Below are 26,958 nucleotides of genomic sequence, written 5' to 3'. Positions count from 1 at the left end.
TGGTGGCGCTATATAAATAAATATTATCATTATTATTATTTGGCTTGCAAAATACTAATCAAAGTGTGAAAGTGGCCTAAATAAAATATCCCAGAACTGATCTATGAATGGCGCTGATGGTTCCAGTGCTGCAGCATGGGCGCAGTCCTGACCACCATATAGTATCCAGAAGTCTTTCTATTCATGTAAGGCCTCATGCACACGAACGTTTTTTTTCACGGTCCGCAAAAACAGGGTCCGTAGGTCCGTGATCCGTGACCGTTTTTTCGTCCGTGGGTCTTCCTTGATTTTTGGCGGATCCACGGACATGAAAAAAAAGTCATTTTGGTGTCCGCCTGGCCGTGCGGAGCCAAACGGATCCGTCCTGAATTACAATGCAAGTCAATGGGGACGGATCCGTTTGACGTTGACACAATATGGTGCCATTTCAAACGGATCCGTCCCCATTGACTTTCAATGTAAAGTCCGGAGTCCCTTTTATACCATCAGATCGGAGTTTTCTCCAATCCGATGGTATATTTTAACTTGAAGCGTCCCCATCACCATGGGAACGCCTCTATGTTAGAATATACTGTCGGATATGAGTTAGATCGTGAAACCTCATTTCCGACAGTATATTCTAACACAGAGGCGTTCCCATGGTGATGGGGACGCTTCTAGTTAGAATATACTACAAACTGTGTACCTGACTGCCCCCTGCTGCCTAGCAGCATCCGATCTCTTACAGGGGGCCGTGATCAGCACAATTAACCCCTCAGGTGCCGCACCTGAAGGGGTTAATTGTACTATCATATCCCCCTGTAAGAGATCAGGGCTGCCAGGCAGCAGGGGGCAGACCCCCCCCCCCCCCTCCCCAGTTTGAATATCATTGGTGGAAAGTGCGGCCCCCCCCCCCCCCTTCCTCCATTGTAATAAATCGTTGGTGGCACAGTGTGCGCCCCCCCCTTCCTCCCTCTATTGTAATAATTCGTTGGTGGCACAGTGTGCCCCCCCCCGCCTCCCCCCCCCTTCCTCCCTCTATTGTAATAATTCGTTGGTGGCACAGTGTGCGCCCCCCCCCCCCTTCCTCCCTCTATTGTAATAAATCGTTGGTGCAAATCATTGGCCCCCTCCCTCTATAGCATTTTCAACATTGGTGGCCAGTGTGCGGCCTCCCATCTTGCGCCCCCCCCCCCCCCCCCCCCCCCCCCGATCATTGGTGGCAGCGGGTTACTAGCAATAGTACAAGATTCATACTTACCTGGGAGCTGTGATGTTCGTGTCCGGCCGGGAGCTCCTCCTACTGGTAAGTGACGGTTCATTTAGCAATGCGCCGCACAGACCTGTCACTGTCACTTACCAGTAGGTGGAGCTCCCGGCCGGACACGAACATCGCAGCAGCAGGTAAGTATTAATCTTCTACTATTGTACTATTGCTAAGTAACCATGGCAACGAGGACTGTAGTAGCGTCCTGGTTGCCATGGTTACCGATCGGAGCCCCAGCGAATAAACTGGGACTCCGATCGGAACTCCGCTGCCACCAATGATGATGGGGGGGGGGGGGGGGGAGATGGGAGGCTGCACACTGGCCACCAACGTTGTTAATGCTATAGAGGGGGGGGGGGGGGGGCAATGGGGGGCGCACACTGTGCCACCAACGATTTATTACAATAGAGGGAGGAAGGGGGGGGGGGCGCACACTGTGCCACCAACGAATTATTACAATAGAGGGAGGGGGGGGGGCCGCACTGGCCACCAATGATATTCAAACTGGGGGGGGGGGGGAGGGTCTGCCCCCTGCTGCCTGGCAGCCCTGATCTCTTACAGGGGGATATGATAGTACAATTAACCCTTTCAGGTGCCGCACCTGAAGGGGTTAATTGTGCTGATCACGGCCCCCTGTAAGAGATCGGGTGCTGCCAGGCAGCAGGGGGCAGTCTTGTACACAGTTTGTAGTGTATTCTAACTAGAAGCGTCCCCATCACCATGGGAACGCTTCTGTGTTAGAATATACTGTCGGTTCTGAGTTTTCACGAAGTGAAAACTCAGCTTTGAAAAAGCTTTTATGCAGACGGATCTTCGGATCCGTCTGTATAAAAACTAAACTACGGCCACGGATCACGGACACGGATGCCAATCTTGTGTGCATCCGTGTTCTTTCACGGACCCATTGACTTGAATGGGTCCGTGAACCGTTGGCCGTGAAAAAAATAGGACAGGTCATATTTTTTTCACGGCCAGGAAACACGGATCACGGATGCGGCTGCAAAACGGTGCATTTTCCGATTTTTCCACGGACCCATTGAAAGTCAATGGGTCCGCGAAAAAAAACGGAAAACGGCACAACGGCCACGGGTGCACACAACGGTCGTGTGCATGAGGCCTTTAGCACATGAAGTAATGCATGTCAGTACAGAATAGTCACCAGTAGGGGGTGACCTAGGTTCAGTTATTGCCAATAGAGGTTAGACTTGTAAACAAGGAAACTTCTTTTGGCATTCAGCTCATATTACATGACAAGGGGGCATACAAGCCGGTGAGTTACTCATGTCGGTGTAAAACACCCCTCCTGTGTAGCATAGGAATCCTCAGCTCTAGTCACAAACTAGCCACTTTTTATAATCCCCAAAAGAAGAACACCACACCCCGGACAGTGGGTGACAATACAACACACAGAATGGAAACTGTAATCTATATACCAGTGTCAGAGGACATTACAGGGAGGAGACAACTACAACTCCCAGCATGTCTAGGCTAATATTATGGGATATCAGAGGAAGGGAGGGGGTATAAGAGGAGAGCAGAGGCATCGCTACAGGGGGAAAAATTGCCCCCCCCCAAGGTTATTCCTCAGGACAGCTATACAGATGGAAGTGCTGCAGCGGGGCAGGGCAGGGATAGGCGTCTCCCTTCCCCGTTCCTCTTAAAGGCTGCAGCCTATCAGAGGACGGTGCAGGCGGCGCGATTACGTCATTGCGCCGCCTGAGGCGTACAGCGCGGGACACAGGCCGGAAGAAGCCTGCATCGCATCGCTGCCAGCCTGATGGAGGTAAGTATAAGTGTTTATTTTTTTTATATGGTACTACTACTGGCACGTGATTGGGGGGCATCTATGGGGGCACCTGTTACTGGCACATGATTGAGGGGCATCTATGGGGGCACCTGTTACTGGCATATGATTGGGGGGCATCTATCGGGGCAATTGTTACTGTCACATAATTGGGGGGCATCTATGGGGCACTTGTTACTGGCACATGATTGGGGGCATCTATGGGATACTTGTTACTGGCACATGATTGGGGGCATCTATGGGGCACTTGTTACTGGCACATGATTGGGGGGTATCTATTGGGCACTTGTTACTAGCACATGATTGGGGGGCATCTATGGGGGCACCTGTTACTGGCACATGATTGAGGGGCATCTATGGGGGCACCTGTTACTGGCACATGATTGGGGGCATCTATGGGGGCAATTGTTACTGTCACATGATTGAGGGGCAGCTATGGGGGCACTTCTTACTGGTACATGATTGGGGCATCCATGGGGGTACTCATTACTGGCACATGATTGGTGGCATCTATGGGGGCACTTGTTACTGGCACATGATTGGGGGCATCTATGGGGGTACTTGTTACTGGCACATGATTGGGGGCATCTATGGGGGCACTTGTTACTGGCACATGATTTGGGGGTATCTATTGGGCACTTGTTACTTGCACATGATTGAGGGGCATCTATGGGGGCACATCTTACTGGCACATTATTGGGGGGCACTGTAGGGGCATCTATGGGGGCACTTCTCACTGGCACATTATTGGTGGCACTTTTTACTGGTACATTATTGGGTGGCACTATGGGGGCAACTATAGGGGCATCTACTGAGGCCACAAAGAACGGGTATTTTATATGGGGGAAGGGGGAAGAGGAACACTATAGGGGCTTCTACTGTGGGCACAAAGAAGGGGTATTTTTATGGGGGGCTCTGTATAGGGGTATTTTATACTGGGGCACATTATGGTGGGTACTATGGGGAAGGGGAGAGAGGAGTACTATGGGCTCATCTATGGGGGGCACTACGAAGGGGTATTTTATACTTTCAAATTATGGGGGACACTGAGGGCATCTACTGGGGCACTATATATGGGGCATTTTATACTGGTACATTATGGGGCACTAGGAAGAAGGGGGAGAGGAGCAATATGAGGGCATTTATTGGGGGCACTATATAGTGGCATTTTATACTGGCACATTATGGGGCACTATGAGGACATTAGCTCAACTGAGGGCATTAAAAGGGGGTGTTTTTTGTACTGGCACATTAGAAGGAGAATTATTACTACTGGGGGGGCATTATGATGGGCTTATTACTACTGGGGTCTATGGGGAACATGATTACTAGTATGGGCACTATGGGAGCATTATTACTTCTGGGGCACAGTGGGGACATGTTAGGGGCACTGTAGGAACACTATTACTACCATGTGTGCTCTAGCAGATAATTATTCCTATTGGTGGGACTTTTGGGAGCACTATTAGTGTGGGGGCACCTTGGCACAGTATCAGCTTACCACAATTTTTTGGGGGTGACGTTATGTTTACACTATTAGTGTCAGGGGAACTATTTGCTGGGCGCAGTTATTTTAGGGCACTGTGTGCCAATAATTATTGAAGGGCACTATCTGCATGGTACTAGTATTACCAGGGGGTTTATCTGTTTCTGCAGTATAGTATTGGGGAGCACAGCGGCACAGTGTTGGGGGTGGTAGGATGATTTGTCCAGAAGATGGGAGGATGATGGAAAAGTAGTAAACTAAGATTTTGTTTGTCAAACTGCAGAGACGTGAAATGGCTGAAAAATGGTGGTCTGGTCTGAAAGGAGAAGATGAGGAAAGAGAACATCTACATCAAAGAGACGTCACTGGATGTAAGAGGTATGTGGCGCTGTATTGCCCTGTATGTAGAGGTGGTTGGAGGGGTTAGTAGTACAGTACTATCCGCACATTGAAAAGAAAATAATAATAATCTGCAAAATACTATATATTTGTGTCAGAAGTTGTGCTTTTTTAATTTTTAGAGTAATGATACAGCCATATTATTTGATACTTTTGTGCTGATTCTTTTTTTTTCTCTATATACTCTATAGTCACCAGAACCACAACAGCTAAATGTAGTAGTTCTGGTGTCTATAGCATGTCTCTGCAAGCTTTTTAATGTAAACACTGCCTTTTCAGAAAAAAGGCAGTATTTACATTACTGCCAAGGAACACCTCTAGTGGCCACTCATCATTATTAAAGTTTACTACTCTACGAGGTGTGTGGATTATTTTTATTTTTTTGTGTGTGTTGTGGTGGAGGGGGGCCCAAGTAAATTCTTGCCCAGGGTCCAATCAATATTAAAGACGGCCCTGGATCTGTCAGTTTTGCCAAACTGAAAGTACTGCCCATGCTGCCCACCCGCTTCACTACGGGCTCCTTGGCAGTCGGCAGCCAAGTGAATCTTACCCTGCCCACCTCAGCTGCTATTGGCTGGGAGGGAGAGGGCAGCACTGCCGTTGGCTGTCTGTGTATTTCAGCCTAGCAGGACCTGCAGAGGCAGAAAAGAGTGTGACTTAGGGATTTAACATCAGGAAACATCGTTGCCCCTCCCCCTGTCACCACGCCTAGAGGAAGAAGCCATGAGGACAGAGCACATCAGAACTGTAAGTACCTTTTCTATCTGCGATGCACCCCTGACCAGCACACCCTTCGTTACATGCACCCCTGACCAGCGCACCCTTCGTTACATGCACCCCTGACCAGCGCCCCCTGCGTTACATGCACCCCTGACCAGCGCACCCTTCGTTACATGCACCCCTGACCAGCGCCCCCTGCGTTACATGCACCCCTGACCAGCGCACCCAGAGTTACACACACCCCTGACCGCCTCAACAACCACAGGGTTATTTCACAAAAGGGTGAAGAGTTTGGAGAAGTCAGGAGAAGTGAACAACATAGGACAACGTAGCTGATTTGAAAAAAAATTCTCTAATTCAGCTCACTTTTCTATTCAGTTATGTTGTCGAAGATAGATTGTTTTGTGAATAAGCCTGTAAGCGTCTGTTCATTGGTCTTCTTTAGGGACATGTTTAACATATGGGATTATTTACACAGCCCTGGTGTTTGCTGAAACTGCTTTAAACTATAAAGAAAAGTTTGACAGTGTTTCTCTCTCTCAGGTCTGAAGCAATACCGAGGAAGAAAGGAAAACTCTTGAAAGCTTGTCTTTTTAAAGAGGACCTTTCACTTGTAAAAACTATGTGAACTAAGTATGCTGCCATGTAGAGCGGCGCCCGGGGATCTCACTGCACTTACTATTATCCCCGGGCGCCGCTCCGTTTTTACAAGTGAAAGGTCCTCTTTAAGTATTAGGTTAGTACAATAAAAAGGTATCCCTGCATACTGCAATACTCTCATATTTTGTAATCTTATTAATATATATTTATTTATTTATTTATTTTTTCAGTAGTATGATTAAGTGGTGAAAATTATTAGTGCCCCCCCATTTTTGACTGTGGTATCTTATGTGCCCCCCTCCCCTATATATTGTTCCTAGAGTCACCACTAGAGGAGAAAACTACAACTTCCATCATTTTCAGGTTGTTATTATTGGATATCAGAGGACATTTTAGGGAGCAGATATGAGGAGAGGACTAGATCTCCTAGCATGTCCAAACCATTATTATGAGATGTCAGAGGATATTTCAGGGAGGGGGTATAAGAAGAGAGGACTACAACTCCCAGCATGTCCAAGCCGTTTTTATGGGATGTCAGAGGATATTTCAGGGAGGGGGTATAAGAGGAGAGGACTACAACTCCCAGCATGTCCAAGCCATTTTTATGGGATGTCAGAGGACAGTTCAGAGTGGGAGTATAAGAGGAGAGTAATATAACTCCCAGCATGTCCAGGCTGTTATTACAGGATATCAGAGGACAATTCAGAGAGGGAGAACAAGAGAAGACAACTCCCAGCATGTCCAGGCTGTTAGGCTAGGACTACACGATGACATGTCACACGACATTTTGTTGCACCAATGTTATATTGTGGGGGATTCAATCAGCACAACCCTATATGCAGGTGCACATCGCTATGGCGAAATACATATACAAAGAAAAAGACACAAATGTAATAGCACTCTGCAACCAGCATTCTGCCCTGAGTCTATGCTGGATGAGGCATTGGTGTACATTTTGGCCAAAGCGTAATAAGCCACTCACCACGTCAAGGTCGCCTCTATGGAGTGGTCCCTAACACTAGTTCCTACCTGTTTATGGGCCATGACAGCCACACAAAGTCCAGGGAATGCAGGTGCAGCATGCACGCCAAGCACACTCTGCTTTTATCCTGGATCCGATGAAAGCTGTAATGGCACCGGACAGGGTTAAAAGCAGAGTGTGCTTGGCGTGCATGCTGCACCTGCATTCCCTGGACTTTGTGTGGCTGTCATGGCCCACAAACAGGTAGGAACTAGTGTTAGGGACCACTCCATAGAGGCGACCTTGACGTGGTGAGTGGCTTATTACGCTTTGGCCAAAATGTACACCAATGCCTCATCCAGCATAGAGGCAGGGCAGAATGCTGGTTGCAGAGTGCTATTGCATTTGTGTCTTTTTCATTTTAATTATATTAATTACCCTTCCCCCCCCCCCCCCAGTCCTGAGTTTTCCCCGCCCCCTGGATGCTTGTTTTTATTTATTTTTTTAACTCCTGAGCTTCAGTTCACTTGCTTGTCAGCCGACTCAGCAAGTGAATCGAAGATTTGATTCATGAATCTGTTCTTTTCAATGAACTGATTCAAATGAACCGATTCACTTAAAAGATTTGAACTTCCCATCACTGTCTCTCACCAGGAGCAGCTCCAGACTTCATTGTGGTTACAGGACCTGTGGTGATGTCACAGTCATGTGATCAGCCATGTGTGTGGGAGGAGTTAGGGGAACACAGGCTCCTGTGTAGGACTGTGATGGTGGAGAATGCAGAGGTACTTTATGTATGGAGGGTGTGTATAAAGCAGGACTATGTCAGTGTAACCAGTCTATTGTACAGTTTTCTGTGTGTAATGTGCACACAGTAGTTCTATCTGTGTAATGGACATGTAGCAGAGCTGTGTGTGCAATGTGTATATAGTAAACTGTGTAATGGGCATGTGGTAGAGCTGTGTATGTAATATGTATATAGTAGCGTCAGGTGGGCGCAGTGTATGGCAGCGTCAGGTGGGCGCTGTGTATTGCAGCGTCAGGTGGGCGCTGTGTATGGCAGCGTCAGGTGGGCGCTGTGTATGGCAGCGTCAGGTGGGCGCTGTGTATGGCAGCGTCAGGGGGGTGCTGTGTATGGCAGCGTCAGGTGGGCGCTGTGTATGTGTATTTTTTTGAAGTAGGAATTTGTCAAAAGAAAGTCACTTGATTCCAGGGATGGCGTAGTTTTGTTTGTCAGCTTTGTGTGGGGCCATACAACAATTTTATTTAGAAAAGTTGCATCTTCTTTGGTTTTGTAGCACAAATTGTTTGCTTTTCAATATGTTTCCAGCAACAAATGAATGGGGCTCAGCTGGTCTAGGGTAAGCAGTGAGAAGGCAGCGGCACTCACAGTAGCCCCAGGCCTTCTCAAGCCGCTGATTGGGGGGGTTTTAGGTGTCAGACCCCCCCTTACTGATCAGATGCTGATAATGTATCTAATGGATAGGTCATTAGTGACAAATGATCGGATACCCCTTTTAAATAAAACCATGGAAAAAAGTTATGTTACATTAGTTGGCGTTGGAAATAGCATGTTTCAGATGTGGGCAATCTGAACCTTTGCCATGGGTAAAAAAAAAAAGCGTAGTTAAAACTATGTCCTCTTGTAGCAGTTTTTCTAAAAGAAGAGAAACTGCTACAAGAGGACATAATACCACAATAAAGAAAAAGAGTGCGTAACACACCGGTATGAGAAAATACAAATCAATTTTATTCAATATCCATAAAAGACATACATGATACATATTATAAGACAATAAATAAGCAGGGACAGCCACAATCCTGCATCACACTGCTACCTGCCCCATCAGATGGATGGACGTAATGGAATCTCCATGTGTATAATATATAAATGGTCAATTATCCCCATGGATATAGTGCCGGATGAATGGAGAATCTACAGCAAGGGTGTGCTAGCCTCAATAAACCGGTGTGCATAAATACCAAAGTTGCAGACACAAGGTCCAAAACTACTAGGTAAAGCAAGTGTATAGGGCTACATACCAACAGAGCTGGGACAGGTACCAGGGCAATGGCGCTCCTCAACGCGCGTTTCGCGTATAGTTTGCTTCCTCAGGAGGAGTTAAAGACCAGGGAGGGAGAGAACACTAATAAGGCGCCGTCAGCCAATCCTGTGTCTATTCTAGCGTCATGTGATTCTCTGTGAAATTCCATGTCATTACGGCGGCGCATGACCAATCAGCGTCCGCGACGTCATATTATTTCCGCCCTTCCTCTGAGGCCAGTGGGGGAGAGGGCGGTCGCACATTCTATGATGCCGATCGCAATCGCCACCACCGCCCTGCACAAGAGAGAGAGGGCGGAAGGAGACGCCCGGACCCAATGGTCATGCACACGGATGTCACGAAGTAAAAGGAATCGATGAAACTCAATCAAGAGTAGGTATGGATCTAGTCATACTGTATACATAAATATAATATTTTATACATAGATACGTGGAGGTCCCATAATTTGCGCATGATAAAGTGAACATTCTAATTGAAACATAGTGTTATTCTCATAAGTGTACAAACAGTACAGTGATCATGACATTACATCATACAATCAATAATTCATTCGACATGGCATTACAGCTTTGTGCTGTAATGCCATGTATAATTCTAATGGTATCACAGCACTATTGCACTTTGCACTTTAATTATTGTATATTCACTTATGTATATGCATTTATGGAGGGTATGTTATCTTCCATAATCTTGTCACATCTGAACAAACACTGTGGTTACCACGGGTATTTACTTATTATTTTTTATGTAATCATGTCGAATGAATTATTGATTGTATGATGTAATGTCATGATCACTGTACTGTTTGTACACTTATGAGAATAACACTATGTTTCAATTAGAATGTTCACTTTATCATGCGCAAATTATGGGACCTCCACGTATCTATGTATAAAATATTATATTTATGTATACAGTATGACTAGATCCATACCTACTCTTGATTGAGTTTCATTGATTTCCTATACTTCGTGACATCCGTGTGCATGACCATTGGGTCCGGGCGTCTCCTTCCGCCCTCTCTCTCTTGTGCAGGGCGGTGGTGGCGATGGCGATCGGCATCATTGAATGTGCGACCGCCCTCTCCCCCACTGGCCTCAGAGGAAGGGCGGAAGTAATATGACGTCGCAGACGCTGATTGGTCATGCGCCGCCGTGATGACATGGAATTTCACAGAGAATCACATGACGCTAGAATAGACACAGGATTGGCTGACGGCGCCTTATTAGTGTTCTCTCCCTCCCTGGTCTTTAACTCCTCCTGAGGAAGCAAACTATACGCGAAACGCGCGTTGAGGAGCGCCATTGCCCTGGTACCTGTCCCAGCTCTGTTGGTATGTAGCCCTATACACTTGCTTTACCTAGTAGTTTTGGACCTTGTGTCTGCAACTTTGGTATTTATGCACACCGGTTTATTGAGGCTAGCACACCCTTGCTGTAGATTCTCCATTCATCCGGCACTATATCCATGGGGATAATTGACCATTTATATATTATACACATGGAGATTCCATTACGTCCATCCATCTGATGGGGCAGGTAGCAGTGTGATGCAGGATTGTGGCTGTCCCTGCTTATTTATTGTCTTATAATATGTATCATGTATGTCTTTTATGGATATTGAATAAAATTGATTTGTATTTTCTCATACCGGTGTGTTACGCACTCTTTTTCTTTATTGTGGTATTATGTAATTGCGGGAGTGTACCGTTTATATTTAAGACCGCAGGTGATTACAAGAGGACATAGTTTTAAATTAGAGGGGCAAAGGGTTAAAAGTAATATCAGGAAGTATTACTTTACTGAGAGTAGTGGATGCATGGAATAGCCTTCCTGCAGAAGTGGCAGCTGCAAATACAGTGAAGGAGTTTAAGCATGCATGGGATAGGCATAAGGCCATCCTTCATATAAGATAGGGCCAGGGGCTATCCATAGTATTTAGTATATTGGGCAGACTAGATGGGCCAACTGGTTCTTATCTGAGACAATAGTAGCCCATCTTAGCTGTATGGGCAAGAATAGGTAAAATATTTTAAGGTACTTTCACACTAGCGTTTTTCTTTTCCGGTATTGAGTTCTGTCACAGGGGCTCAATACCGGAAAAAACTGATCAGTTTTATCCCAATGCATTCTGAATGGAGAGCATTCCGTTCAGTATGCATCAGGATGCATCGGTTCAGTCCCTCTTACGTATTTTGTCCGGAGAAAATACCGCAGCATCCTGCAGTTTTCTCTCCGCCCAAAAATCCTGAACACTTGCCGGAATGCTGGATCCGGCATTAATTTCCATTGAAATGTATTAATGCCGGATGCGGTATTAAGTGTTCCGGAAAACCGGATCCGGTTTCCCGATCTGCGCGTGCGCAGACCTTTAAAAATGAGAAAAAAATAAATACCGGATCCGTTTTTCCGGATGACAACCGGAAAGACGGATTCGTTATTGCAATGCATCTGTCAGAAGGATCTGCATCGGGATCCGTCTCACAAATGCATCCGTTTGCGTCCGAAATGCCTGCGACGGAACTGCCTTCCGGAATCCTCTGCCGCAAGTGTAAAAGTACCCTTAGCCACTGAATGTTTTTGATTCACTGACAGCAAGGAAATATAAGAAAGTTCCATAGTGATTTATTACCCAAGACTAGACCCTGCGTTATATAGTTCTAAATATTTTCTAATCGCTCTTTTGAAGTCTATATTTCACTTACTAAAGCCAATGGCAGTAAGAGCAGCACATGGTCTTCCTACCATTGTAGCAGCAGTTCTTGTAGAGCAGTGTTCCACCTAAGTTGACCTTTGCTGTTGGCACAGTGTACAGCATGAGTCATTTATACCTGCAGATATGTAGCATGCGGCTGCACCGCTTAGAATGGCGTGTCAAATAAACCTGTTATGTGATATAGTACTTTTTACAGAAGAATGGCAAAGAAGCTGCTGCTAGTGGACGTGGACTGTGGGGTGGATGATGCTCAAGCTATGATGATGGCTCTGGCAGCACCAGAGGTTGAAGTCCTAGGAATAACATGCTGCTTCGGGAACACAACTGTTGATCGTGTCTGTAAGAATGTCCTGAGGGTCCTTCAAGTGTGTAACAGAATGGAGGTAATAATAGATTTGGGAGTTTGCTGGACTTTTATTTTCCATTAGGCTACGTCTACACGGCGACATTTGTTGCGCGACAGATAGGGCACAACTACACTGCAACATTTGTAGCGCAACATTTTGTTGCACTAATGACGCGCGACAATTTTTATAATGGCAGTCTACGGTGTCGCACTGCAACATGCCGCGACTGCGACGCAACAGTCGCAGAAAAATCCATCTCGAATGGATTTTCTGCGACTGTTGCATCGCAGTCGCAGCATGTCGCATGTTGCAGTGCGACACCATAGACTGCCATTATAAAAATTGTCGCGCGACAAATGTCGTCGTGTAGACGTAGCCTTAGACTCATCAGCAAAAAAAAGTGTAGACTATCCATCAGTTACTCCAGGTTATAACAGGCTTCTGCATCTGTGTTCCCATGAGAGTAATTCCCGTTCCTGTACTCTGTCAGTGTTATCACTGGGACACCCGGTCCAATGGCAACCAATCAAAATACTCCTTTAATAGTTTTATTTGTGCTAAGGTCCAAGGTCTCCATGATGATGGTGAACTGCTCCTGCAGGGATACAGGCGCAGAAGTTCATCCCACAGGAGGTGTATAACTGCAAACACCGATAACATGCTGAAGAAATACCCTTATTAAAAAAAAAAACGTGTATGCACTTTTTGCCAGCATTTTCAAACACGTTAAAAAAATAAAACATGAATTTGAAGTGTTTTTCATAGCCCTTTTACAAGTGTTTTTGGTAATTTTGTTATGTTGTTACATTTTTCTACATGAATTTTTTTTTTTGTGTGTTCTTTAAGGCCTGTACGAAAAACATCAGAAAATATGCTATACCTACATCATATGCTATACTTAAAAAAAAATAAACATGACTGACCTGAAAATGTCACTGTTTGCAGTGCATTTCAAATAGACTTTATTGTTTCCTAGCCACACGAAAATGCTTAAAAAAGCTGAAAAACATGGCATTTTTCTGAAACACGCTGTGTGCGCCACCAGGTTACATGGGCTTTATCATTGTCTAATAGTTTTCCTTGCATATTTGAAACTAAGATTTTTCTTCACAAAGAACAGAACACAACATTTTGACTTAGGCTTCTTTCACATTAGCGTTTTTTGCGGATCCGCCATGGATCTGCAAAAACGCTTCTGTTACAATAATACAACCGCATGCATCCGTCATGAACGGTTCCGATTGGACTATGTCTTCTATTGTGTCAGAGAAAACGGATCCGTCCCCATTGACTTACATTGTGTGCCAGGATCAGTTTGGCTCCGCTTCGTTAGGCGGACATCAAAACACTGCAGGAATAGTGACTGAACGGAGCCAAACTGATGCGTTCTGAGCGGATCCTTTTCCATTCAGAATGCATTAGGGCAAAACTGATCCATTTTGAGAGCCCTGAACGGATGTCACAAACGCTAGTGTGAAAGTAGCCGCATTGTGTTTATGGTACAGGGAAGAGGATTACAGAAATACTGGGCGGGAAGGGCAGACTGGGAAACAAAGATGTTTGTACAGTTTTGGAAGAATATTAATGTATTATCTGTTTGATGAATTATCAGATCCCAGTGTTTCGTGGTGCATCTAATTCAATTTTGGCAGAAGTTAATCCCCAGTTTACCCATTTTGGAGGCGATGGTTTGGGAGATGCAGATGATCCAAACAGCCCGGGACTGGAACACTTACAGAAGGAAGATGCTGTACATGCCCTCATAAGGATCGTTAATCAGTATGAGGGTCAAGTAAGTAAGATTATACAAAACTGTGGATGTAAAGTGTGTGCGTGTGTTAGTCAAAATAGTACGGTTCACCATAAGAGGGGTTGTCACTAAGGGCAAGTTCACACGCAGTGGTTGAAGTGCAGTTAACCAGGTATCTGAAAAGCCATGATGCACTTTTCATGAAGTTGTGGTTTTTACAGGTGAAACACATTCATTTGACATTTCATCTGTAAAAACAACAACTCTTGGTTAAGTATGAATCTTCGGATCAGAGAGGCAGGCTGCAGGCATGAAATAAAAATCCATAATTCCTGGAGAACCCCTTTAAATTATAAGTCTCTTAAAGAGGTTATCCCATGATTGATGTAAAAGATGAAAATCAGACCTCATATAGTACATGACAACCTCTTTGTAACAGAACTAGAACCAGCCCTGTATCTCACATGGATCCAGAGATCTCCCCATTCATTGCTCCAATTGCTCTGCTAGATTATTTTCAGCCTGGCAGCTCAGGGAGCGTGTCCTTATCAGTGCTCTGGGAGCATGTCCTTTCTGCTGCTGCTCTCTTTATCAGTGCTCAGGGGGCATGTCCTTTCTGCTGCTGCCCTCCTTATCAGTGCTCAGGGGGCATGTCCTTTCTGCTGCTCTCCTTATCAGTGCTCAGGGGGCATGTCCTTTCTGCTGCTGCTCTCCTTATCAGTGCTCAGGGGGCATGTCCTTTCTGCTGCTGCTCTCCTTATCAGTGCTCAGAGGGCATGTCCTTTCTGCTGCTGCCCTCCTTATCAGTGCTCAGGGGGCATGTCCTTTCTGCTGCTCTCCTTATCAGTGCTCAGGGGGCATGTCCTTTCTGCTGCTGCTCTCCTTATCAGTGCTCAGGGGGCATGTCCTTTCTGCTTCTGCTCTCCTTATCAGTGCTCAGGGGGCATGTCCTTTCTGCTGCTGCTCTCCTTATCAGTGCTCAGGGGGCATGTCCTTTCTGCTGCTGCTCTCCTTATCAGTGCTCAGGGGGCATGTCCTTTCTGCTGCTGCTCTCCTTAACAGTGCTCAGGGGGCATGTCCTTTCTGCTGCTGCTCTCCTTTTCAGTGCTCAGGGGGCATGTCCTTCCTGCTGCTGCTCTCTCCCTGTAACTACCACAGTTTCTATATGGCTGGTGGCAATTGAAGATTTAAATAGAGCACGTTCGACCAGCTCAGTGAGACAGACAAAAAATAAGGAAAACAGCAGGCAGCAGGTGGCGCTATACAGATACATTTTATTGAATAGCTTGCTGGCTATATTAAATGTCTGATTACATGCAATTACAAAAGTGTTCAGATCCAGGTGCTGGTTTGAAAAATGTTGAATATGTTTCGTGATACAACCCCATTAAGGGAAGTTTATCTTGTTTTATGAGTCCATCTGATGTATTATATGTAACTTAGGTTCCAAATATCTCAGGCATTTATTTACAACTTGAAATAAGATAAGAGATGAGCTGATTTAGAATATGTTGGAAAACCAATTAGTGAAATATTCAGGTTACTCTGTCTTAAAGGGAACCTGTCACCGTGATTTTGGGTATAGAGCTGAGGACATGGGTTGCTAGATGGCCACTAGCATATCCGCAATACCCAGTCCCCATAGCTCTGTGTGCTTTTATTGTGTATAAAAACCAATTTGATACATATGCAAATTAACCTGAGATGAGTCAGAGCTTGAAAATATGACTCTTCTCTGGTCACACAAGTAAGATATGACTCTTTTATGGTAATTTGCATATGTATCAAATCAATGTTTTTACACAATAAAAGCACACAGAGCTATGGGGACTGGGTATTGCGGATGTGCTAGCGGCCATCTAGCAACCCATGTCCTCAGCTCTGTACCCAAAATCCCGGTGACAGGTTCCCTTTAAACACAAACATGTTCATCTCATTGTCTCAATGAAGGTTCATCAGGTCATTCAATAATAGCCAGTCTTCTTCTGCTCCGACAATAAATTACATTGTGTAAGGCTGGATTGACACTCTTAATGCTCTGTGGTTGACACATTATGTGAATGTAATTCTTCATTATTTTTTTTTCCCCATACCAAATCAAGATAAACCTGGTGGCCTTGGGACCCTTGACTAATCTGGCCCTGGCAGTCAAGATTGATCCATGTCTTCCCAAAAAGCTAAATAAACTGTGTATAATGGGAGGAAACATGGAAGGTAATGGACTCATTGACTTATAAATTATCTTTAGTCATTATTATATATTCAATCATGTGCTGCAAACTTAAGACAAATGTTATGCAAAATCTGTCATATTTGACAAAAGGAATAGCACTGCATTGTGACTCCCATTATAACAGGAAGTGACGATGCAAATGTCAATGGAAGTAGGATCACTAAAAACGTATTGAACATAATGTATGTAGGTGATGGATTATGAAAATTATTATTGTCATCTGTGTACGATACCCTTTTTTTTGTCTGCAAAACAACTTTTCTTGCCAGAACCTCATAATATATGGATAAAAATTATTATACCTTATTATACATAAACATAGTAATATAGTAACAAAATACAGAATGCTAAGCAATGAAATTAAAACTGTAAACCTAAAAACTCTACAAAAAAAAGTTTTAAAACTTGCTATATTGAACCCAGTCTTAGGCCTTATGCAGATGGGTCTAGGAGACTTAGTTCAATAAGAAAAGATTCCATCAGAAATACAAGAATCCAAGCTTTATAGGAAATCCACAAAATCCTTCCAAGTAGTGTGTACATATCCGTGCATGGAACATGGTTTGGTGAAGAGGATTATGGACTTTGTTTAGGTTATGAATCTCATTTGTATGGATCCCGGTGGTCAATGTGAACACTGCAAGATTTCAGGATAATAACATGAAAAAAGAAAAAAGAAAAAAAATACAGTCAGGTCTATAAATATTGGGACATCAACACAATTCTAACATTTTTGGCTCTATACACCACCACAATGGATATGAAATAAAACAAACTAGATGTGCTTTAACTGCAGACTGTCCGCTTTAATTTGAGGGTATTTACATCCAAATCAGGTGAACGGTGTAGGAATTACAGCAGTTTGCATATGTGCCTCCCACTTGTTAAGGAACCAAAAGTAATGGAACATCATAATAATCATAAATCAAACTTTCACTTTTTAATACTTGGTTGCAAATCCTTTCCAGTCAATTACAGCCTGAAGTCTGGAATGCATAGACATCACCAGACGCTGGGTTTCATCCCTGGTGATGCTCTGCCAGGCCTCTACTGCAACTGTCTTCAGTTCCGGCTTGTTCTTGGGGCATTTTCCCTTCAGTTTTGTCTTCAGCAAGTGAAATGCATGCTCAATTGGATTCAGGTCAGGTGATTGACTTGGCCATTGCATAACATTCCACTTCTTTCCCTTAAAAACTCTTTGGTTGCTTTTGCAGTATGCTTTGGGTCATTGTCCATCTGCACTGTGAAGCGCTGTCCAATGAGTTCTGAAGCATTTGGCTGAATATGAGCAGATAATATTGTCCGAAACACTTCAGAATTCATCCTGTTGCTTTTGTCAGCAGTAACATCATCAATAAATACAAGAGAACCAGTTCCATTGGCCATCCATGCCCACGCCATGACACTACCACCACCATGCTTCACTGATGAGGTGGTATGCTTGGGATCATGAGCAGTTCCTTTCCTTCTCCATACTCTTCTCTTCCCATCACTCTGGTACAAGTTGATCTTGGTCTCATCTGTCCATAGGATGTTGTTCCAGAACTGTGAAGGCTTTTTTAGATTTGGTTTGGCAAACTCTAATCTGGCCTTCCTGTTTTTGAGGCTCACCAATGGTTTACATCTTGTGGTGAACCCTCTGTATTCACTCTGGTGAAGTCTTCTCTTGATTGTTGACTTTGACACACATACACCCACCTCCTGGAAAGTGTTTTTGATCTGGCCAACTGTTGTGAAGGGTGTTTTCTTCACCAATGAAAGAATTCTTCGGTCCTCCACCACAGTTGTTTTCTGTAGTCTTCTGGGTCTTTTGGTGTTGCTGAGCTCACCGATGCGTTCCTTCTTTTTAAAAATGTTCCAAACAGTTGTTTTGGCCACGCCTAATGTTTTTGCTATCTCTCTGATGGGTTTGTTTTGTTTTTTCAGCCTAATGATGGCTTGCTTCACTGATAGTGACAGCTCTTTGGATCTCATCTTGAGAGTTGACAGCAACAGATTCCAAATGCAAATAGCACACTTGAAATGAACTCTGGACCTTTAATCTGCTCATTGTAATTGGGATAATGAGGGAATAACACACACCTGGCCATGGAACAGCTGAGAAGCCAATTGTCCCATTACTTTTGGTCCCTTGACAAGTGGGAGTCACATATGCAAACTGTTGTAATTCCTACACCGTTCACCTGATTTGGATGTAAATACCCTCAACTTAGGCTACTTTCACACTTGCGGCAGAGAGATCCGGCAAGCAGTTCCGTCGCCGGAACTGCCTGCCGGATCAGGCAAAATGTATGCTAACTGATGGCATTAGTAAGACTGATCAGGATCCTGATCAGTCTTAAAAATGCCTGATCAGTCGAAAAAATGCATTGAAATGCCGGATCCGTCTTTCCGGTGTCATCCGGCAAAAACGGATCCGGCATTTATTTTTTCACCTTTTTTTTCAGTCTGCGCATGCGCATACCGGAAGGACGGATCCGGCATTCCGGTATTCTGAATGCCGGATCCGGCACTAATACATTCCTATGGGAAAAAATGCCTGATCCGGCATTCAGGCAAGTCTTCAGTTTTTTTAGCCGGAGATAAAACCGTAGCATGCTACGGTTTTCTCTTTTGCCTGATCAGTCAAAACGACTGAACTGAAGACATACTGATGCAAACTGAACGGATTACTCTCCATTCAGAATGCATGGGGACATACCTGATCAGTTCTTTTCCGGTATAGAGCCCCTGTGACGGAACTCTATGCCGGAAAAGAACAACGCAAGTGTGAAAGTAGCCTTAAACCTGACAGTCTGCAGTTAAAGCACATCTTGTTCATTTCATTTCAAATCCATTGTGGTGGTGTATAGAGCCAAAAATGTAAGAATTGTGTTGATGTCCCAATATTTATGGACCTGACTGTATATATGTTTAAAGGGACTGTATAACCCATTGTTTTAAAGGGTTTCTGTCACCTGAAAAATGGGTATGAAGCTGGCAGAGATTAGCGATGTGCTAATGTCAGCTGAACATAACTATATTAGTCCCATGTCACTGTGTCGCCGTTATTTAGAAAGACAAACATTTATTAAATGCTAATTAGCCTCTAGGAGCAGGGGGGGGGGAAGCGTTGCACCTGCTACTAGAGGCTCCGTTTGGCCACCTCTTTTTACGCCCTTCTCTTGATTGACAGGGCCAGGCAGCGCTGCTCTCCTCCCGCCGGCCGTGTCTGCAGTGTAAATCTCGTGCCGTTCAGTATTCAGCGCAGGCGCAGTGAGGGAAGGACACTCCGTGGCTGCTGGCTTCCTCACTGCGCCTGCGCTGAATACTGAACGGCGCCAGATTTACACTGCAGACACGGCTGGCGGGAGGAGAGCAGCGCTGCCTGGCCCTGTCAATCAAGAGAAGAAGGGTGTGAAAAGAGGTAGGAGAACAGAGCCTCTAGGAGCGAGGTGCAATCCCCCCCCTTCCTGCTCCTAGAGGCTAATTAGCATATTATAAATGTTAGTTTTTCTCAATAACGGCTTTAGGCAGTGAGATGGCACTAATATAGTTATGTTCAGCTGACATTAGCACATCGCTAGTCTCTGCCAGCTTAATTCCCATTTTTCAGATGACAGAAACCCTTTAACTGTTTTTATTATTTGATTATACGCTTTTACATTTACTGTAGTTTTCTGTACATGATTATAGAGGTAGCCATCTCGTCAGAGCTGTGGTTAACAGCAGCCATATGGGCCATGGGAACCTTCAGTCTGGAGATAAATAGACAGACAAGATAGGATAGAATAGATTGATTGGATAGATAGATAAGATAACTAGACAGATAAGATAACTAGACAGATAAGATAGATAGATAGGCTTGGATAGATAGATTGAGTCATTGTAATACTACCTGTGATGACAATGAGATTACTGATGAAAAGTGATCTGTACAGAACAGGAAGTCTCAGCCTATAATTAGTCTTCATTCATTTTTAAGACCCCCTCCTCTTTCTGACTTTTGTCATGTAGAAATACAGGCTTGATGTCCATGATGCTTCATTCCTGTATTGTCTTTACCTCCTGTACCTCATGTGAAGGATCTCCCCCTCCTCCATACAGAAGAACTGCTGACTTGACACAAAGGATCTCTTCCTCATTCCTCTGTAGATTCTGCTGTAGGTTCCCTATACTAATTCTGATTGTTTCTCTGTGTTTTCTCTACCCCTCACCATGCAGGTTCTGCAGTAGCTTTATCTACATTAAAGGGGTTTTCTGGGAGATTAATATTGATGGTCTATCCCCAGAATTGGTCATCAGTATCTGATGGGTGAGGGTCTGACACTTGGCACCCCTGCCATATATCAGTAACATGTAGAGTAATCATGGATGGCACTGCTTTACACCAGGGCAAAAATATCCATGAAACAGGAGTGGTGCGTAGTGGATATAGGCCTACTCGGACCTGCGGTGGTGCTCTATCCCCCAAATAGTCCACATATAGTCCCAAAATAAGAGATGGTACTCACCGATATTGTCCAAAAATGTCTATATTCCTCACATTCAGTAAATGGCAGAAGGTTACAGGACACCACACATAAGCAGGAAGTGGCAAAAAATATGGACCGCTTCACAAATTTGCATGTCATCCTTGCAAATTCGTGGACCGTTCCATATTTTTTGCCGTTTACCGCCCCTGTGTGGTGTCCTGTAACCTTCTGCCATTTACTACATGTGAGGAATAAAGACATTTTTGGACAATATCAGTGAGTGCCATCTCTTATGCTTATTTTGGGTTCCAACTCCCGACACACTCACCGATCAGTTTGAATATGTCACAGCTCTTCGGTGAGTGCTGCAGCCTCCTCACAGCTTAGCAAGCACATCACTGTGCATTGTATAGCATCTGTGCTTGGTATTGCAGTCCAGGCCCATTCACTTGAATGGGACTGAGCTGAGCCTAGGCCATGTGGCCAATGACAGTGACATCGCTGGCCTTGGAAGAGGATGCAGTTCTCTCTGGAGAGCTGTGACCTCTTCTAACAGCTGATCGGCAGGGGTGTCGGGAGTCAGAACCCCACCAATCAGATACTGAATGATGACCTACTTTGGTTAAACTATCTGAAAACCTCTATAATGCTACCTGTGATCTCCCCCCTCCACATGTAGACTGAGCATTCTAAATGGATAGATCATCAGCATCTGATCAGTGGGGGTCCGACACCCGGGACCCCTGCCAATCAGCTGTTTGAGAAGGCAGAGGCGCTGGCAGTAGTGCTGCTGCCTTCTCGCTGTTTACCGCAGGCCCACTGACGTCACGACTAGTATCACTGGGTTGGGCAGGGCTAAGCTCCATTAAAGTAAACTGAGCTTAGCCCCGCCCTGGCCATTGATACTAGTCGTGACGTCACTGGGCCTGCGGTAAACAGTGAGAAGGCTGCGGCACTACTGGAGCGCCGCTGCCTTCTCAAACAGCTGATTGGCAGGGGTCCCGGGTGTCAGACCCCCACTGATCAGATGCTGATGATCTATCCAGAGGATAGATCATCAGTTTAAAAAAACGGCAGAGCCTCTTTAATCTTGCATTTAGAAAGCCATAGCCCTTAAACAATAGCTCATTTTCTGATGATACATTTCTTTTAGAGGGATGAGAGTAACTAATTACACAATCTTAAGGGGTTGGGTCAGCACAACCTGCCTGTAGGTGCAGATCACTATGGCGAAATACATATATAAACGGAAAATGCAAATGTGATCGCACACTACATCCAGCACTCTGCCCTCCATGCTGGATGAGACATTGGTTTATATTTTGGCCAAAGCATAGTAAGCCACTCACCGCGTCAAGGTCGTCTCATGAGTGGTCCCTAACTCTTGTTCCTACCTGTTCATGGGCCATGACAAGAAGGAGAAGTATATGGTGGGTTCAGCATGCATGTTGGTACTTGCATCCCTGGATCCGATGAAAGCTGTAATGGCACCGGACGGGGTTACAAGCAAAGTGTACTTGGCTTGCATGCTGACCTGCATTCCCTGGATTTTGTGTGGCTGTCATGGCCCATGAACAGGTAGGAACAAGAGTTAGGGACCACTCATGAGACGACCTTGACGCGGTGAGTGGCTTACTATGCTTTGGCCAAAATATAAACCAATGTCTCATCCAGCATGGAGGGCAGAGTGCTGGATGTAGTGTGCGATCACATTTGCATTTTCCGTTTATATAATTACACAATCTAGTTGTGTATAGGTTCTATCTTTTGTTTTTGTAACATTTTATATGAAATTGCTAAATTTTATTGTGTTTCAGGCAGAGGGAACAGAACAGCTTGTGCAGAATTTAACTTTTACTTGGATCCGGAGGCTGCCTATATTGTGACAAATGAGTTTACCTGTCCTACGTTTATTGCTGCTCTGGAGTTCACTCAGGAGAACTGCCTTACTACGGTATTTATTTTTTAGCAGATTTTGTTCAGTGATAACAGCCCTTGCATCATCACCCTCCCCTTACTGGCGAAAATACAACTTATGGTGTAAGATCAAAGCGGCAAATGTTGTCTTTTCATCAGTTATCTATATTTGCAGGTCATAAACGGTCACAAGCAGGTCAGGCTGTATTCCCTTATAGTACACTACACTTTTTTTTTTTTTACACTGTCCTTATTGTAACAAAATATGTATACTGTTTAAATAGTGATGGTTACCTAGGTGTCAAATCTATCTATAAGGGTGGGTTCACATTACGTTTTATGCCTCCGTTTGACGTATATGTTAAAAAAAAAAAGGATACAAAAACGCAGCAGACCATGTTCTTGTATCCTGCAGAGTCCAGTAAAAAAAAAGTATACTTTTTATTTTTTTACAATGAAACTGTATGGTGAACAGAAGCCACGGTATGTTATCAGTCTGAGGCATCCGTTTAACATCTACGTTTTTGTATACGTTAAATAGATGAGAAAAACGTAACCCTTGTCTATGTTTTCTTTTGGACTATATTTCATAAGTAAGAGGATGTGTGGTGACAAAATGGGGGCCTGTTTTGACTACTGAAAAAGTTGTGGAGTTTTCTTGTAATTACTACAGAATGGAGGGGGTCACTGGACACAACTCTTAGGTTACATTTACATGACATCGTAATGATGGCAAAACCACGTTGGTAGGTAGACTTTTAACTCCAATTGGTGGCAGAGACATAGTTAAACTTTCACCTGGCTAGGAGGTTCATGTCATGGTCCTCACCCTGTATTAAAAATGCCCAGGCAAAGTGGCTTGTTGGGAACTCCTCCCCAGCAACCAGGACCAAGGATACATACACTGTTACTGCCTGTGTTAGGCCCCTTTCACACGAGTGAGTTTTCCGGGTGCAATGCGTGACGTGAATGCATTGCACCTGCACTGAATCCTGACCCATTCATTTCAATGGGTCTGTGTACATGAACGGCGGTTTTCACGCATCACTTTTGCGTTGTGTGAAAATCGCAGCATGTTCTATATTCTGCGATTTTCACACAACGCTGGCCGCATAGAAGTGAATGGGGCTGCGTGAAAATCACATCCGCAAGCAAGTGCGGATGCGATTTTCTTTTTTTTTTTTTGAACAATAGTTTTTATTAACATTTTCAACAGTAGGTTACAAATGAGTGCATTCAGTCACATGTAAAAATGCGATTTTCACGGATCGTTGCTAAGAGATGTTGTTTGAACTGAACTGAACGCGATCGCAAACAAAACAAAATGGCTTTGTTTTCTAAATCGCACAGTTTTCACTGAACGCATCCGCAACGCATTCGGACACGCTAGTCTGCAAGGGGCCTAAATATGCTACTACAGGTACAGCTGAGTGGTTATTACTGCTGTAATTACCAAGATGACCTCTGCCATGGCTACTGAGAAGAAACGTTCAAGTGGCATGTTAGGCCAGGATCGCATATTCTATTTTGCAGTCTAAATGTGGATAGACCATTGCTGGAGCATATATAGTGGATAGAAAAAGTCTACACACCCCTGTTAAAATGTCAGTACTGTACCACTCAATTGAAAAACAAACTGAAATCTTTTAGGTGGAGGGAAGAAAACAAAAAAATATTAAAAAAATTAAGCAATCACATTCAAAATCATGTTAAATAGGAATCAAGCATACACCTGCCATCATTTAAAGTGCCTCTGATTAACCCCAAATAAAGTTCAGCTGCTCTAGTTGGTCTTTCCTGAAATTTTCTTAGTCGCATCCCACAGCAAAAGCCATGGTCCACAGAGAGCTTCCAAAGCATCAGAGGGATCTCATTGTTAGAAGGTATCAGTCAGGAGAAGGGTGCAAAAGAATTTCCAAGGAATTAGATATACCATGGAACACAGTGAAGACAGTCATCATCAAGTGGAGAAAATATGGAACAACGAGTAGAAAAGACGAGAAGAAAACTAGTCTGGGAGGCTACCAAGAGCCCTACAGCAACATTTAAAGGTGCTGCAGAAAGTTCTGGCTGTGTGGTACATGTGACAACAATCTCCCGTATTCTTCATATGTCTGGGCTATGGGGTAGAGTGGCAAGACGAAAGCCTTTTTTTTTTTTACGAAGAAAAATATCCAAGCTAGGCTACATGTTGCAAAAACACATCTGAAGTCTCCCAAAAGCATGCGGGAAAAGGTGCTATGGTCTGATGAAACCAAGGTTGAACTTTTTGGCTATAATTCCAAAAGATATGTTTGGCCCAAAAACAACACTGCACATAACCAAAAGAACACCATACCCACAGCGAAGCATGGTGGTGGCAGCATCATGCCAAGGGACTGTTTTTCTTCAGCTGGAACTGGGGCCTTAGTTAAGCTAGAGGGAATTATGAACAGTTCCAAATACCAGTCAATATTGGCACAAAACCTTCAGGCTTCTGCTAGAAAGCTGAACATGAAGAGGAACTTCATCTTTCAGCATGACAACGACCCAAAGCATACAATCCAATTGAAAGTCTGTGGGGTGATCTGAAGAGGGCTGTGCACAGGAGATGCCCTCGTAATCTGTCAGATTTGGAGTGTTTTTTCCAAGAAGAGTGGGCAAATCTTGTGCCATGCTGATAGACTCATACCCCAAAAGACTGAGTGCTGTCATAAAATCAAAAGGTGCTTCAACAAAGTTTTAGTTTAAGGGTGTGCACACTTATGCAACCATATTATTTTTTTAATATTTTTTCTTCCCTCTACTTAAAAGATTTCAGTTTGTTTTTCAATTGAGTTGTACAGTTTATAGGTCACATTAAAGGTGGAAAAAGTTCTGAAATGATTTATCTTTGTCTCATTTTTTACATCACAGAAACCTGACATTTTAACAGGAGTGTGTAGACTTTTTATATCCACTGTAGCTGGCCAAACTTTTTCCATGCGTGGCATAAGGTAGGTGAGGCAGAGCACCCAGTCATCTTGCAAGTTACTTAGAATAGCTGTATACATCACACTTTAAATATTAAAATGAAGGCAGCTATGCTGGACCACTGCATTAGAAGGTTGGTCATCATGATCTTCAAGATAAACCGCTTGTGATGTTACTAGGGAGGAGCGAATTTCAGATTTTGAAATTCGTTTTCGGTTTGTGTTGTGGTATTTAATGAATTGCGTTATGGATTCCGTTACCACGGACCATAACGCAATTCCATAACAGAATGCCTTTAGAGGCAGTTATTCATTCTGTCATAATAGAAGTCTATGGCCTGCATAACGGATCCGTCCGGTTTCCGTTATGTAGAAGAGGACTCCTGCATAACGGAAACCGGACGGATCCGTTATGCAGGCCATAGACTTCTATTATGATGGAATGAATAACTGCCTCTAAAGGCATTCCGTTATGGAATTGCGTTATGGTCCGTGGTAACGGAATCCATAACGCAATTCAGTAAATACCACAACACAAACCGAAAACGAATTTCAAAATATGAAATTCGCTCATCCCTAGATGTTATCATCAGCTTTACTTCTTTTGCTTCTCTACACCACTATATAAAGGACTCTAATGTCTTATGTGCTGTGTATCCAAATAACTTTTTTTTCAGGAATATTTTAGAAACTGGGTAAACCAGGACACAGAGAAAGCCAGATTTATGAAGAAGATCACCGCAAAGTGGCCTCAGAAACAATATTTTGTCTCTTATGACTCATATGCTATGGCTGCAGCAATTGAGGAGAATATCATCACAGAATATGTGAAATGTGCCGTGAGCGTGGAGCTTCATGGGAGGTATGCCAGGGGGATGCTGGTCTTGGACACAGAGGATAAGTGGAAGAAGGAGCATAAAGTTTTCCTGATGAAGAAATGTAATCTAGACCGATTTAAAGAACGACTATGGAATTCTCTTCTATAAGACGTAACAGAGGGACTAAGAGAAAAGTAATAAATGTTTCACCTAATTAACTAACTCCTGCACATTGGTGATAAAATGGCAGTACCATATACAAAGTCAAGTACCTTTGTAAGTACACTATATGGCCAAACGTATGTGGACACCCCTTCTGATTATTGAATTCAGGTGTTCATACACAAGTGCATACAATCTCCATAGACACTGGTAGTATGGTTGTACTGAAGCTCAGTGACTTCAGAATAATAATAAATGCCATATTTGAAGTAGAACATCTAGGCTGTTTAGGCTTTGTTCACATTATAAGTTTGCATCCTGTTAGTTTT

General features: G+C 44.1%; 1 protein-coding gene across 1 annotated transcript; it reads left to right on the top strand.

Annotated features, from left to right (window-relative positions):
- Nucleotides 1–5,972: 5,972 nt before the first annotated feature.
- Nucleotides 5,973–26,685, top strand: LOC120995733 (probable uridine nucleosidase 1). Its single transcript, XM_040425127.1, has 6 exons — nucleotides 5,973–6,246; nucleotides 12,179–12,380; nucleotides 13,957–14,136; nucleotides 16,197–16,308; nucleotides 22,599–22,735; nucleotides 26,327–26,685. The coding sequence occupies exons 2-6, from the start codon at nucleotides 12,198–12,200 to the stop codon at nucleotides 26,633–26,635; spliced, it is 921 nt and encodes a 306-aa protein (XP_040281061.1). The 5' UTR covers nucleotides 5,973–6,246; nucleotides 12,179–12,197; the 3' UTR covers nucleotides 26,636–26,685.
- The last annotated feature ends 273 nt before the right edge of the window (nucleotides 26,686–26,958 follow it).

This window comes from Bufo bufo, chromosome 3 (assembly GCF_905171765.1).
Source record: "Bufo bufo chromosome 3, aBufBuf1.1, whole genome shotgun sequence".
Lineage (NCBI taxonomy): Eukaryota > Metazoa > Chordata > Amphibia > Anura > Bufonidae > Bufo > Bufo bufo.
This window is presented reverse-complemented; position numbering and strand designations above follow the sequence as displayed.